The sequence below is a fragment of the Piliocolobus tephrosceles genome, chromosome 2 (assembly GCF_002776525.5).
Source record: "Piliocolobus tephrosceles isolate RC106 chromosome 2, ASM277652v3, whole genome shotgun sequence".
Taxonomy (NCBI): domain Eukaryota; kingdom Metazoa; phylum Chordata; class Mammalia; order Primates; family Cercopithecidae; genus Piliocolobus; species Piliocolobus tephrosceles.
Window position 1 is genome coordinate 135,212,389 of NC_045435.1, and position 16,498 is coordinate 135,228,886.

The window sequence follows — 16,498 nt, forward strand, 5'->3', positions numbered from 1 at the left end:
GTTTACTGAAGACCCTAGGGCTCCAGAATCAGTAGGTGGTGAAGCCAACCAGGCTTGTGTCCTTCCCTTCTGGGTGGTGAGTTCTCCCAGTCTCAGATAGGTCCAGAGATGTCATCTTAGATGACAACACCCAAGTGCATTCAAATACCTGGAAATCCTTCCAAAGAAGGACAGGTCCACACAAATCCAGACAGTGAAGACTATAATAAATACCAAAATCTTCAATGCCCAGACATCAATATCCATAAGCATCAAGAATATACATGAAAATGTGACCTCACCAAAAAGAACTAAATAAGGTACCAGTCACCAATCCTGCAGAGACAGAGATATGTGACCTTTTGAACAGAAAATTCAAAATAACTGTTTTGAGGAAACCTAACAAAATTCAAGACAACACACTGAAAGAATTCAAAATCCTATCAGATAAATTTAACAAAGAGATAGAAACAGTCAAAAAGAATCAAGCAGAAACTCTGGAGCTGAAAAATGCAATTGACGTATTGAAGAATGCATCAGAGTCTCTAAACAGCAGAATTGATCAAGCGGAAGAAAGAATTAGCAAGCCTGAAGACAGGCTATTTGAAAATACACAGTCAGAGGAGAAAAAATTAAAAAAGAATCAAACACTCTTACAAGATCTAGAAAATAGCCTCAAAGGGGCTAATCTACGAGTTATTGGCCTTGAAAAAGAGGCAGAGAGATAGGGGTAGAAAGTTTATTCAAAGGGATAATAATAGAGAACATCCAAAACCTAAAGAAAGATACTGATATTCAAGTACAAGAAGGTTACAGAACACCAAGCAGATTTAACCGAAAGAAGATCACCACAACACAGTTAATAATCAAACTCCTAAAGGTCAAGGATAAAAACAATGCTAAAAGCAGCAAGAGAAAAGAAACAAATAGCATAAAATGGTACTCCAGTACATCTGGCAGCAGACTTTTCAGTGAAATCCTTACAAGCCAGGAGAGAGTGATATGGCATAAACTCCTGAAGAAAAGAAAATATATATGTGGCAAAAAAAAAAAAAAAAAACTGCAATTACTTTTGCACCAACCTAACAAAGTAGTATAGCCAGTCAAACACAAGGGAGAAATAAAGACTCCTAGACAAACAAAAGCCGGGGGTCTTCCTCAACATCAGACATGTCCTATAAGAAATGCTAAAGTGAGTTCTTCAATCTGATGAAAAAAAAAGGATGTTAATGAGCAATAAGAAATCACCTGAAGGTACAAAACTCACTGGTAATAGAAAATACAAAGAAAAACACGGAATATTATAACACTGTAATTGTGGTATGTAAACTACTGTATCTTGAGTAGAAAGGCCAGGCGCAGTAGCTCACACCTGTAATCTCAGCACTTTAGGAGGCCGAAGAAGGCAGATAACTGAAGGTTAGGGGTTCAAGACCAGCCTGGCCAACATAGTGAAACCCCGTCTCTACTAAAAATACAAAAATTAGCATGGTGGCACACGCCTGTAGTCCCAGCTACTCGGGAGGCTGAGGCAGGAGAATCTCTTGAACCCGAGAGGCAGAGTTTGCAGTGAACCGAGATCGCACACCTGCACTCCAGCCTGGGAGACAGACTGAGACTCTGACTCAAAACAAAACAAAACAAAACAAAACAAAAAACAAAAAAAAGCTAAAACAGCTTTTCTAGACAGACGTATAATAATATATAAATAGAGAGACATAAAGTTTAAAAGTCAAAGTATAGAGTTATTAAATTTGTCTTTGCTTCATTGTTAGCTTGCTTGTTGTTGTTTTTGTTGTTTTTGAGACAGTCTCACTCAGTCTGGCCCAGGCTGGAGTGCAGTGGTGCGATCTCGGCTCACTGTAGCATCTGCCTCCTGGGTTCAAGTGATTCTCCTGTCTCAGCCTCCCAAGTTGCTGGGATTACTGGTGTGCCCCATCACACCTAGCTAATTTTGTATTTTTAGTAGAGACAGAATTTCACCATGTTGGCCAGTCTGGTCTCAAACTCCTGACCTCAGGTGATCCACCTGCCTCGGCTTCCCAAAGTGCTGGGATTATAGGCGTGAGCCACTGCACCCGGCCTAGTTTGCTTGTTTATGCAATCAGTATTGTCATCAATTTAAAATAACAGGTGATAAGATATTATTTGCAAGCCTCAGGGTAACCTCCAATCAAAGAACATATAACTGATATACAAAAAATAAAAAGCAAAAAATTGAAACACACCACAAGAGAAAATCATCTTTAGTAAAAGGAAGATGAGAAGGATGGAAAGAAGGAAGAGAAGACCACAAAACAAACAGAAAAAAAATTTTTTTTTTTTTTTTTTTTGAGACGGAGTCTCGCTCTGTCGCCCAGGCTGGAGTGCAGTGGCCGGATCTCAGCTCACTGCAAGCTCCGCCTCCCGGGTTTACGCCATTCTCCTGCCTCAGCCTCCCGAGTAGCTGGGACTACAGGCGCCCGCCACCTCGCCCAGCTAGTTTTTTTGTATTTTTTAGTAGAGACGGGGTTTCACCGTGTTAGCCAGGATAGTCTCGATCTCCTGACCTCGTGATCCGCCCGTCTCGGCCTCCCAAAGTGCTGGGATCACAGGCTTGAGCCACCGCGCCCAGCCAAAAAATTTTTAATGACAGGAGTAAGTCCTTACTTATCAATAACATTGTAAATGAACTAAACTCTCCAAAAGACATAGAGTAGCTAAATGGATTAAAAAAACAAAACCCAACAATCTTTTGCCTACAAGTAACATACTTCTCTTAATAAAGATACACATAGATTGAAAATAAAGAAATAGAAAGATATCCCATGCAAACAGAAACTACAAAAGAGCAGCAGTAGCTATATTTATGGCAGATTTACAGACAAAATAGATTTAAGATAAAATAGATTTCAAGACAAAAATTATAAAAAGAGACAACGGAGGTCATTATATAATGACAAAGGGGCCAATTCAGCAAGAGGATACAACAATTATAAACATATATGCAGCCAACACTGGAGCACCAAGATATAGGGTGCAATTAATATTAGAGCTAAAGAGAGAGAGAGGTCCCAATATAATAATAGCTGGAGACGTCAACACCCCACTTTCATCTTCCAGACAGAAAATCAACAAATAAACATCGAACTTAATCTGCACTATAGACCAAATGGACGTAGGATATTCATAGAACATTTCATCCAATGGCTGAAGAATATACATTCTTCTCCTTAAAGCACTTTATAGCACTTTTAGCGTTCTCAAGGATAGACCATGTTAGGTCAAAAAACAAATCTTAAAAAATTTCAAGCCAAGTATGGTGGCTCATGCCTGTAATCCCAGCACTTTGGGAGGCCAAGGCAGGCAGACCACTTGAGTTTGGGAATTCAAGACCAGCCTGGCCAACATGGCGAACTCTGTTTCTACCAAAAATACAAAAATTAGCCAGACGTGGTGGTGTATGCCTGTAATCCCAGCTAATCAGGAGGCTGAGGCAGGAGAATTGATTGAACCCAGGAGGCGGAGGTTGGAGTGAGCCGAGATCATGCCACTGCACTCCAGCCTGGGCAACAGAGCAAGACTCCATCTCAACAAACAAATAAAAATAAAAATTTCAAAAAAATCAAAATTATATCAAACATCTTCTCTGACTACAATGGAATACAATCAGAAATCAATAATAAGAGGAATCTTGGAAACTATAAAAACACATGGGGCCGGGCGTGGTGGCTCAAGCCTGTAATCCCAGCACTGTGGGAGGCCGAGATGGGCGGATCACGAGGTCAGGAGATCGAGACCATGCTGGCTAACACCATGAAACCCTGTCTCTACTAAAAAAAATACAAAAAACTAGCCGGGCATAGTGGCGGGCGCGTGTAGTCCCAGCTACTCGGGAGGCTGAGGCAGGAGAATGGCGTAAACCTGGGAGGCGGAGCTTGCAGTGAGCTGAGATCTGGCCACTGCACTCCAGCCTGGGCAACAGAGCGAGACTCCATCTCAAAAAAAAAAAAAAAAAACACACACACATGGAAATTAAACAATGTGGTCCTGAATGACCAATGAGACAACAAAAAAATTAAGAAAGAAATTTAAAAATTTCTGGAATCAAATGGTAATGAAGGCTGGGCGCCGTGGCTCACACCTGTAATTCCAGCACTTTGGGAGGCCAAGGTGGGCAGACCACCTGAGTTCAGGAATTCAAGACCAGCCTGGCCAATATGGTGAAACCCTGTCTCTACTAAAAATATAAAAATTAGCTAGATGTGGTGGTACACTCCTGTAATCCCAGCTAATCAGGAGGCTAAGGCAGGAGAATTGCTTGAACCCAGGAGGCGGAAGTTGCAGTGAGCCAAGATCGTGCCACTGCACTCCAGCCTGGGCAACACAGCAAGACTCCATCTAAAAAAAAAAAAAAAAGATAATGAAAACACAACATATCAACACCCATGGGATATAGCAAAAGCAGTATTAAAAGGAAATTTTATAGCTATAAGCACCTACATCAAAAAAGTAGAAAAAGAAACAATGATCTGTTTAAAAGAACTAGAAAAGCAAGAGCAAACCAAACCCCAAATTAGTAGAAGAAAAGAAATAATAAATATCAGAGCAGAAATAAATGAAATTACAACGAAGGAATACAAAAGATTAGGGATATGAAAAGTTGGTTTTTTGAAAAGATAAACAAAGCCAACAAACCTTTAGCCAGACTAAGAAAAAAAGAGAAGAGACTCAAATAAATAAAATCAGAAATGAAAAAGGAGACATTACAACCAATACCACAAAAATTCAAAAAATTATTAGAGGCTACTATGAACAACTATATGCCAATAAGTTGGAAAACCTAAAAGAAATAGATAATTCCTAGACACGTACAACCTACCAATATTGTAACATGAAGAAATCCAAAACCTGTACAGATCAATAACAAGTAATGAAAACAAAGCCGTAATAAAAAGTAATGATATCAAAGCTGTAATAAAAACTGCCAGCAATGAAGAGCCCAGGACTCAATGACTTCATTGCTGAATTTTACCATACGTTTAAGAAAAAAGTAAATACCAATCCTACTCAAATGATTCAAAAAATAGAGGAAGAGGGAATACTTCCACACTCATTCTACAAGGTCAGTATTATCCTGATACCAAAACCAGACAAAGACACATCAAAAAAGAAAACTATAAGTCAATATCCCTGATGAACATTAATGCAAAAATCTTCAAAGAAATACCTGCAAATAAAATTCAACAACATATTAAAAAGATCATTCATCTTTGACCAAGTGAGATTTATCCCAGGAATGCAAGGATGGTTCAACATACATAAATCAATCAATGTGATACATCATATTGACAAAATGAAGGACAGGCCTGGCATGGTGGCTCATGCCTGTAATCTGGGAGGCCAAGGCAGGCAGGTCACCTGAAGTCAGGAGTTCGAGACTAGCCTGGTCAACATGGCAAAACCCCGCCTCTACTAAAAAAACAAAAATTAGCCAGGCATGGTGGCGAGTGCCTGTAATTCCAGCTACTTGGGAGGCTGAAGAGGAAAATTGCTTGAACCTGGGAGGTGGACGTTGCAGTAGCTGAGATCACACCACTGCTCTCCAGCCTGGGTGACAGAGAGAGACTCCATCTCAAAGAAAAGACAAAAACCATACAAACATGAACATTTCAATAGATGCTAAAAAAGTATTGGATAAAATCAACATTCCTTGATGATAAAACTCTCACAAAATGCTACAGAAGGAACGTATGTCAACACAATAAAAGCTATATACAACAGACCCACAGCCCTAGTATCATACTGAATGGGGAAAAACTGAAAGCCTTTCCTCCATGATCTAGAATATGACAAGGATGCCCACTCACCACTGTTATTCAATATAGTACTAGAAGTCCTAGCTAGAGCACTCAGACAAGAGAAAGAAATTAAGAGCATCTGAATTGGAAAAAAAAGTAGTCAAATTTTTCTTGTTTGCAGATGATATGATCCTGTATTCGAAAAAATCTAAAGACTCCACCAAAAGACTATTGGAACTGATAAACAAATTCAGTACAGTTGCAGGATACAATATCAATATATAAGTCAGTGGCATTTCTATATGTCAACAGTGAACAATATGAAAAAGAAATCAAGAAGTTAATCCCATTTACAATATCTGGAAATAAAATTAAATACCTAGGAATTAATTTACCCAAAGAAGTGAAAGATTTCTACAGTGAAAACTGTAATACACTGGCTGGGCACGGTGGCTCATGCCTGTAATCCCAGCACTTTGGGAGGCCAAGGTGGGCAGATCACTTGAGACCAGGAGTTCAAGACCAGCCTGGCCAATATGGTGAAACCCTGTCTCTACTAAAAATACAAAACTTAGCCAGGCATGGTGGCGCATGCTTGTAATCCCAGCTACTTGGGAGGCAGAGGCATGAGAATTGCTTGAACCCAGAAGGTGGAGGTTTCGGTGAGCCAAAACTGTACCACTGCACTCCAGCCTGAGTGACAAGGTGAGACTCTGTCTCAAAGGAGAAAAAAAAAAAAAAAAAAAAGCTATAGAACACCAATGAAATAAATTGAAAAGGATATAAACAATGAGAAAATTTTCCATGTTCATGGATGGATTGGAAGAATCAATATTGTTAAAATGCCCTTATTACCCAAAGCAATCTACAGATTCAATGCAATCCCTATCAAAATACCAATGGCATTCTTCACAGAAACAGAAAAACAATCCTCAAATTTACATGGAGCCACAAAAGACCCAGAATAGCCAAAGCTATCCTAAGTATAATGAACAGAACTGGAATAATCACATTACTTGACTTCAAAATCTAAGAGCTATAGTAACTAAAATGGCATGGTACTGGCATAAAAACAGACACATAGACCAATGGAACAGAATTGAGAACCCAGAAATAAATCCATACATCTACACTGAACTCATTTTCAACAAAGGGCCAAGAACATAAATTGGAGAAAGGGCAGTCTCTTCGATAGATGGTACTGGGAATACTGAATGTCCATATGCAAAAGAATGGAGCTAGACCTCTCTCTCTCATCATATACAAAAATAAAATCAAAATGCATTAAAGACTTAAATCTAAGACCTCAAACTATAACTCTACTACAAGAAAACATTGGGGAAACTCTCCAGGACACTGGACTGAGCAAAGATTTCTTGAAAAATACCCTGTAAGCACAGGCAACTAAAGAAAAAACAGACAAATGGGATAACATCAAATTAAAAAGCTTCTGCACCTCAAAGGAAACAATAACCAAAGTGAAGAGACAACCCACAGAACAGGAGAAAATATGTGCAAACTATCCATCTGACAAGGAATTAATAACCAGATTATATAAAGAGCTCAAGTAACTCTACAGGAAAAAAAAAAATCTAACAATCCCATTTAAAAATGGTCGTGAGATATGAATAGGCATTTCTCAAAAGAAGACATACAAATGGCAAACAGGTATATGAAAAGGTGCTCAACATCACTGATCACCAGAGAAATGAAAATCAAAATTACAGTAGGATATCATCTCACCCCAATTAAAATGGATTTTACCCAAAAGATAGGCAATAACAAATGCTGGCAAGGATGAAAAGGAAACCTTTGTACACTGTTGGTGAAAATGTAAATTGTTACAACCGTTATGGAGAACAGTTTGGAGGCTCCTCAAAAAACTAAAAATAGAAGTACCATATGATCCAGCAATTCCACTGTTAGATATATACCAAAAGAAAGGAAATCAGTATATCACAGAGATACCTTTAATCCCGTGCTTATCGCAGCACTATTCACAATAGCCACGATTTGGAAGCAACCTAAGTGTCCATCACCAGATGAATGGATAAAGAAAATGTGGGCTGGGTGCAGCAGATCATGTCTGTAATCTCAGCACTTTGGGAGGCCAAGGCAGGCAGATCACTTGAGTGCAGGAGCCGGAGATCAGCCTGGGTAACATGGCAAAAAACCTGTCTCTCCAAAAAGTACAAAAATTAGCCAGGCATGGTGGCTCACACCTGTGGTCCCAGCTACTCAGGAGGCTGACATGGGAGGATCACTTGAGCCCTGAAGATCGAGGCTGCAATGAGTCATGATCACACTACTGCACTCAACCTGGGTGACAGAGTGAGACCTTGTCTCAAAAAAGAAAAGAGAAAATATGGTACATATACATGGTAGAATACTATTCAGCCTTAAATAGAACTGCTGTTTGCAACACCATGGATAGAATGGAGGTCATCATGTTAAGTGAAGTAAGCCAAGCAGAGAAAGACAAACTTTGCATTGTTCTTACTTATTTGAGGGAACTAAAAAATGTAAAAGTTGAATTCATGGAGACAGAGAGTAGAATAATGGTCACCAGAACCTGGGAAGGGTAGCTGGGGATGAGCAAGAAGTGGGGTTGGTTAACGAGTATGACCATATAATTATATAGAATGAATAAGATCTAGTATATGGTAGCACAACAGGGTAACTACAGTCAACAATAATTTATTGTAGATTTTTAAATAACTAAAAGAGCATAATTGGATTGTTTGCAACACGAAAAAAGAATAAATGCTTGAGGTGATCAATATCCTATTTACTCTGAAGTGATTTTTTTTTTTTTTTTTTTTTTTTTTGAGATGGAGTCTCGCTTTGTCGCCCAGGCTGGAGTGCAGTGGCGCGATCTTGGCTCACTGCAAGCTCCGCCTCCCGGGTTCACGCCATTCTCCTGCCTCAGCCTCCGGAGTAGCTGGGACTACAGGTGCCCGCCACCTCGCCCGGCTAGTTTTTTAGTAGAGACGGGGTTTCATGGTGTTAGCCAGGATGGTCTCGATCTCCTGACCTCGTGATCCGCCCGTCTCAGCCTCCCAAAGTGCTGGGATTACAGGCTTGAGCCACCGCGCCCGGCCTAATTTTTTTTGTATTTTTAGTAGAGACGGGGTTTCACCATGTTAGCCAGGATGATCTCGATCTCCTGACCTCGTGATCCGCCCGTCTTGGCCTCCCAAAGTGCTGGGATTACAGGCTTGAGCCACCGCGCCGGGCCTCTGATATGATTATTATGGACTGTATGCCTGTATCAGAATATCTTGTGTACCTCATGAATATATACACCTAGTATGTACCCACAAAAGTTAAAATGAAAAAAGGAAAAAGCAGACAAATTGGACTTCAAAAAAATTAAAAATTTGCACATCAATGAGCACTGTCAACAGAGATTAGAAAAAGTAGACACACAGGTGGGGTGCAGTGGCTCACGTCTGTAATCCCAGCACTTTGGGAGGCTAAGATGGGAGAACTGCTTGAGGACAAGAGTTCAAGACCAGCCTGGGCAGCACAGAGAGATGCCATTGCTACAGAAAAATTAAAAATTAGCCAGGCATGGTAGCAGGTGCCTTTAGTCCTAGCTACTCAGGAAGCTGAGACAGGAGGATCACTTGAGGCCAAGAGGTTGAGGCTGCAGTGAGCCATGATCATGCTCGTGTGCTCTAGCCTGGTCAACAGAGTGAGACCTTGTCTCCAAAAAAAAAAAAAGAAAGAAAAAGGCAACATACAGAATAGATGTGAGAAAAAATTTGCAAATCATTTATCTAATTAGGGACTCAGAATGTAGAGAACTCCTAAAATTCAACAACAACAACAAAAAAACCCCATTCAAAAAGGGGCAAAAGAACTGAATAGACATTTATACAAAAAACACATATGAAAGGTCAATAACCACGTGAAAAGATGCTCAATATCACTAATCATTAGAGAAATGCAAATCAAAACAACAATGAGATACTACGTCAAGCCCATTAGGATAACTACTAACAAAAAAACAGAAAATAATAATTATTGGTAAGGATGTGGTGAAATTGAAACTCTTGTGCATTGTTAGTGGTAATGTAAAATAGTATAGCCACTGTAAAAAACAGTATAGCAGTTACTCAAAAAATTAAAAACAGGCCAGGTGCAGTGGCTCACGCCTGTTATCCCAGCACCCTGGGAGGCCGAGGCAGGTGGATCACTTGAGATCAAGAGTTCAAGACCAGCCTGACCAACATGGTAAAACCCTGTCTCTACCAAAAATACAAAACAATTAGTCAGGTGTGGTGGCAGGCGCCTGTAATCCCAGCTCCTCGGGAGGTTGAGGCAGGAGAATCGCTTGAACCCAGGAGGTGGAGGTTACAGTGAGCTGAGATCACACTACTTCACTCCTTCCTGGGCAACAGAGTGAGACTCTGCCTAAAAATAAATAAATAAATAAATAAATAAATAAATAAATAAATAAATAAATAAATACAAACACAATGACCATCTAATCCACTTCTGGGTATGTAACTGAAACTCAGAAAGCAGGATCTCGAAGAGATATTTACACATTCATGTTCATAGCAGCATTATTCACGACAGCTCAAACATGGAAGCAACCGAAGTGTCCATCAACAAATGAACAGAGAAGCAAAATGTGATATACACTTACAATGGGATACTGTCCATCTTAAAAAGGACAAAAATTATGATATATGCAACAATGTGGATGAATCTTAGTAATACCAGGCTAAGTGAAAAAAACCAGTCACAAAAGAATACAATATGATGCCGCTCAAAATCACAGAGACAGAAATGGAATGATGGGTACCAGGGGATGAAGGGAAAGGGAAGTTGGAGTTATTGTTTTAATGTTTTGTTTTGTTGTTTGAGACAGAGTTTCACTCTTGTTGCCCAGGCTGGAATGCAGTGATACAGTTTCAGCTCACTGCAACTTCTGCTCCCGGGTTCAAGCTATTCTCCTGCCTCAGTCTCCTGAGTAGCTGGGATTATAGGCACCTGCCACCACACCTGGCTAATTGTTCGTATTTTTAGTAGAGACAGGGTTTCATCATGTTGGCAAGGCTGGTCTCGATCTCCTGACCTCAGGTGATCCACCCGCCTCAGCCTCCCGAAGTGCTGGGATTACAGGCATAAGCCAACGCACCGTCCCCTGGAGTTGTTTAATGGGCATGGAAAAAATATTATGTCTATTATGCTACCAATAAAACGTTATTGAAAGAGCTAAGAAAATGTGCTAACTGGAAGCATAAATTATTGAGTGCTAAGGGACATAATCCAACTGTGGTCTAAATCAAAAAGCACCATACACACAAAAAAAACACTTTTAAGATATTCTACAGTATTTAAAATGCAAATATAGTGATTATAACCTAGCAAACTCAATCCTTTTCAGATTCCTTTTTAAGCACGGAAAAAAAGTGATTATGGAAATACAGACCATGCAATTACTTTCTGTAAAATCCTGTGGATGTGTTAGGTTTAAACCAACACCTTAAAATATGTTCACTGTTCTAAAATACTATTTAAAAGCTACTAATATGAGTAACAATATGATACACTGAGATAAAAATTGTCTGAAATGGGAATAAACTACCTACAGCTTGTTGTAAAGTCTTTTTTATTTTTTAACTTACCAGTCGAATGCTTCTTAGAAGTAACATTATTCCAGCTATGGCCATTCCAGTGCTGATGTTCTACAGAAAGAGATTTAAGGGTTAACCCTCACTAATTATTATTCACAATAATGAAAGCACTAATTAGAAAGTAGAAAAAAAGAGGGCTGTGCTCTCTATATCTAATTGTACAAACAATGTATGTCCTTCAAATAAAGGCCCACTTCTTCAAAAACCATCCACTCATTCATTAATCTTTCCTTCTTTTAACTTTTATAGTACTCAAATTCTTTCCCAAACTGGCACACAATTTATATATATGTGAACATATACACATACATATGTGTGTAAACATATACACACACATACACACACCCACCCACCCCGATACACACATACATATATGTATATAGTATTGGATTGTTCTCTACTGATCATATTATTTAACTATCAGTTCCATGAATATATTAACTGGTCTAGTACTTCCTATACAGTACCCATAGTAATTAGTATAACCTTGCATCCATGGTAGGAATTTAAGTATTTGGTAGAAAATTTTATCACTAAAACCTTAAAATACAGTACCTTGGCAGATGTGGGTAAATGGCTGGGGAATACTCAGTGATGTTTTTAAAGTGTTTCATTTACACTAGGGTAGGCCTAAAGAAGTTAATGAAAAATTAAGAATCCCGCAATTCTCTCAAAAACAGAGATAATCTAACACACTTTCCTTCAATCAGTACAATTAGGTATATAAGAAATGAGACTGGCCGGGCACAGTGGCTCAAGCCTATAATCCCAGCACTTTGGGAGGCCGAGACGGGCGGATCACGAGGTCAGGAGATCGAGACTATCCTGGCTAACCCTGTGAAACCCCATCTCTACTAAAAAATACAAAAAACTAGCTGGGCGAGGTAGCGGGCGCCTGTAGTCCCAGCTACTCGGGAGGCTGAGGCAGGAGAATGGCGTGAACTCAGGAGGCGGAGCTTGCAGTGAGCCGAGATCTGACCACTGCACTCCAGCCTGGGCGACAAAGCAAGACTCCGTCTCAAAAAAAAAAAAAGAAAAGAAAGAAATGAGAGTGAGGCCAGGTGCGGTACCTCACACCTGCAATCCCAGCACTTCGGGAGGCTGAGGCGGGTGGATCACTTGAGGCCAGGAGTTTGAGATCAGCCTGGCCAACATGGTGAAACGTCATCTCTACTAAAAATACAAAAAACTAGCCGGATGTGGTAGCACACATCTGTAATTCCAGCCACTCAGGAGGCTAAGGCACGAGAATCGCTAGAACCCAGGAGGTGGAGGTTGCAGTGAGCCAAGATTGTGCCACTGCATTCTAGCCTGGGTGACGGAGCCAGACTCTGTCTCAAAATAAAAAAGAGGCTGGGCGCGGTGGCTCATGCTTGTAATCCCAGCACTTTGGGAGGCCGAGGCGGGCAGATCACCTGAGGTCAGGAGTCTGAGACCAGCCTGGCCAACATGGCGAAACCCCATCTCTACTAAAAATTAAAAAATTAGGGCCGGGTGCGGTGGCTCAAGCCTGTAATTCCAGTACTTTGGGAGGCCGAGACGGGCAGATCACGAGGTCAGGAGATCGAGACCATCCTGGCTAACACAGTGAAACCCCGTCTCTACTAAAAAAAATACAAAAAAATTAGCTAGGCGCGGTGGTGGGCGCCTGTGGTCCCAGCTACTTGGGAGGCTGAGGCAGGAGAATGGCGGGAACCCGCGAGGCCGAGCTTGCAGTGAGCTGAGATCCGGCCACCGCACTCCAGCCTGGGCGACAGAGCGAGACACCATCTCAAAAAAAAAAAAAAAAAAAAAAAAAAAAAAAAATTAGCTGGGCATGGTGGCAGGCACCTGTAATCCCAGCTCCTCGGGAGGCTGAGGCAGGAGAATCGCTTAAACCCAGGAGGCAGAGGTTGCAGTGAGCCGAGATCGCACCATTGCACTCCAGCCTAGGGGAAAAGTGTGAGACTTCGTCTAAAAAAAAAAAAAAGAAAAAGAAAAAAAATGAGATTGAAAAAATGCACAAAGGTACATACTCTGGGTTCTATGACTGGATTATTTGTAACATTATAACCATGTTCTGATTTAAACAACTTCCTCCCATAATCCTTCTGAAGTCATTTTTTAATTTGAAATAACCCATGCATCTATTGCTGCTTAACTGGAAGAAATGAGTTTTCACCCATTAACACATATATTATTTACCATTTGATGATGTTACAAATATTTATCTAGCACTTACTCTAAGAACTAGGGCTACAATGGTGAGTGAAAACAGGCATAGCTTTGGGCTTTGTGCTGCTTGGCTGCAGAGCATTTGCAAAGTTATCTTACTCAACTTTTCAGTATTATTTTTTAAAGGTAATGATTCCTTCTGAAAACATTTTCTTCACTTGGCTTCTAGAACACCAGGCTGTCCTGACTTTCTTACCACCTCACTGACTGCTTCCTCTTTGTCTTTGCTGACCTCCTCTTTACTCCCCAGATTCTCAATGTTATAATCCCCCAAATTCTAGGGCTTCTTCAGTAGCTTTTCTCACTTGCTCTGAGATGTCACTCAAGTCCACAGCTTTAAATGCTACTTAAGGTTTATGCAGGTCATTCCCAGTGTTCTGTGTGTCAGGTTCTGATCTCCCTTCAACACCAGACTCCATATCCAGTTGCCAAGAGCCAAGAACAGCATCTACAATTCTGCTTAGAAGTCTAATAACCATCTTCAACTTTGCACATCTCCATGTACATGTCCAAAAAGTTATCTAGATTTTCCCCAACAAATTATTTACTCCAACTCCTTCTCCTTATCAGCAACTATTACCAGCCTCCTTGGACCTCTTTCTTTGTACCTCACACCCAAACAATTCATATCAACACAATTCTGTGTCTTAGCCACAACCCAATCTCGCCTGGTGGCCTAACATGTCCCCCTCTTGCTTCAACTCCAGAGGCTTAGTGCTTCAGAAAAAAAAAAAATGGCAGGGCACCAGTGGCTGATGCCCATAATCCCAGTGCTTTGGGAGGCTGAGGCGGGCAGATCCCTTGAGGCCAGGAGTTCAAGGCCAGCCTGGACAACACAGGGAGACCTTGTCTCTACAAACAAAAAACAAATTAGCCTGGTGTAGTGACAAGTGCCTTGTAGCCCTAGTTACTCGGGAGCCTGAGGTGGGAGGATTGCTTAAGTACAGGAAGTGGAGGCTGCAATGAGACATAATGGTGCCACTGCACTCCAGGCGTGACAAGAGTGAGACTCTGTCTCAAAAAAAAGAAATCTATCCGGGAGGCTGAGGTGGGAGATCACTTGAGGCCAGGAGTTGGAGGCCACCTGGGCAACATAGCAAGATTCCCAGTCTCTAATTCTAAAAGAAAGTAGTGGATGGGGTAGCGCACGCCTGTGGTTCCAGCTACTCGGGAGGCTGAAATGGGAGGATTTTTTCAGCCCAGGAGGTGGAGCAGCAGCAGTGAGCTATGATCGTGCCACTGCACTCCAGCTTGGGCCAGAGAGGAATATCCTGTCCCTAAAAGATAAAATTAAAAATAAATAAAAATTAGAAATGCTCTCTCCCAAGGTATACAGGATTTCCCTGCTCTTCCTCGGTCCCTTTTCTGGGCTCTCCCCAAATGCTCTAATGGAACAAGTGGCATCCCGGAGCTAGGCTGCGTCTCACCCTTTGAGGTGCTAGCCCCCCACAGCCCAGCAAGGATCCTGCACAGTCCTTGCAATAATGAGGCCGAACTGGCCCCCTGGCCCGCCCCCGGCCCTCTGCAGCCCCGCACACACGACACTCGCGATGTCGCCCTCTCGAGCTCACTCCCCCGCAGTTTTCTGTCGCTCCCCGGCCCCGGCGGGATCCACGCCTGAGGCCTCACGTTCTTCTCAGGGTCGCTCTGTGCCGCCCCGCGACTACCGCCCGCCCAGACCGCGTGGCTGCAGTACCCGGACTAGGCGCAGGTGGTCGTCTGCCCACTGCGAGATCCGAGCCACGACGTTGGGCTCCATTCCGTCCCTGTCGGGAGACTGCGAGCCTGAGGCCGCGGGCTGCCCCGCCATGTTTCCGGCCTCCTGCGAGCGGGCCCTGCGCTCCTCCGGCTGGCGGCAGGGGGCGCCGCGCACCTCGGGAAGGCGGCGGGGTCCCCTTCCCCGCCGACCGCGGTGGCCCCGCGACCTGCAGTCGCCAGTGGGCGGACCCCAGATATCAGATGTCTTAACAGTGCCTCAATCGCTTTTATGCAGGGTGATTCCACGATGCAGGCGATCTCTGAACGGTACTGCGGGGGTTGAAGCATTCCCGACCAAGCTAGTAGGGTGATTATCAATTGGTGACTTCAATTCACCCAGCTGCAGTGTGGTTTCCGCAGGTGCCGCACAAGGAAGGAAATTGAAGTAATTCATTCCTTCCACCTGCTCCCAAAGAAAAACATGCATATTTTTTTAACCAAATACGGCCCGTCCTTGAAACCTATGCATATTTCTTACATTCGAATTGTGCTTTTAAAGTTTTAAGAGCTGCTCTGAAAGCCTAATATCACATGCTCTAAATCTTTGAGCTGTTAGAAAACAATAGTAATATATTTTAAATTTAAAAAAATTAGAGGCCGGGCGCGGTGGCTCAAGCCTGTAATCCCAGCACTTTGGGAGGCCCAGACGGGCGGATCACGAGGTCAGGAGATCAAGACCATCCTGGCTAACACCGTGAAACCCCGTCTCTACTGAAAAATACAAAAAACTAGCCGGGCGAGGTGGCGGACGCCCGTAGTCCCAGCTACTCCGGAGGCTGAGGCAGGAGAATGGCGTGAACCCGGGAGGCGGAGCTTGCAGTGAGCTGAGATCCGGCCACTGCACTCCAGCCTGGGCCACAGAGCGAGACTCCGTCTCAAAAAAAAAAAAAAAAATTAGAAACAGAGCAGTGCAAATAATATGGTAACATTTGTGTAATAAACATACATATTGAGGCCAGGTGTGGTGGCTCATGCCTGTAATACCAACACTTTGGGAGGCCGAGGCGGGCGAATTACTTGAGGTCAGGGGTTCGAGACCAGCCTGGCCAACATAGCGAAATTCTGTCTGTACTAAAAATACAAAAATTAGCCGAACGTGGTGGTACGCGCCTATAA

General features: G+C 42.3%; 1 protein-coding gene across 1 annotated transcript in view; it reads right to left on the reverse strand.

Moving 5' to 3' along the window:
* Nucleotides 1-15,513, reverse strand: part of C2H3orf33 (chromosome 2 C3orf33 homolog) — a 49,693-nt gene extending 34,180 nt beyond the window's left edge. The window contains exons 1-2 of the mRNA XM_023192282.1: nucleotides 15,321-15,513; nucleotides 11,402-11,461 (exon numbers count right to left, since the gene is read on the reverse strand). Coding sequence (XP_023048050.1) covers nucleotides 11,402-11,461; nucleotides 15,321-15,434 — 174 coding nt within the window. The 5' untranslated portion in view covers nucleotides 15,435-15,513. The remainder of the gene's footprint in view (nucleotides 1-11,401; nucleotides 11,462-15,320) is intronic.
* Nucleotides 15,514-16,498: the final 985 nt, after the last annotated feature.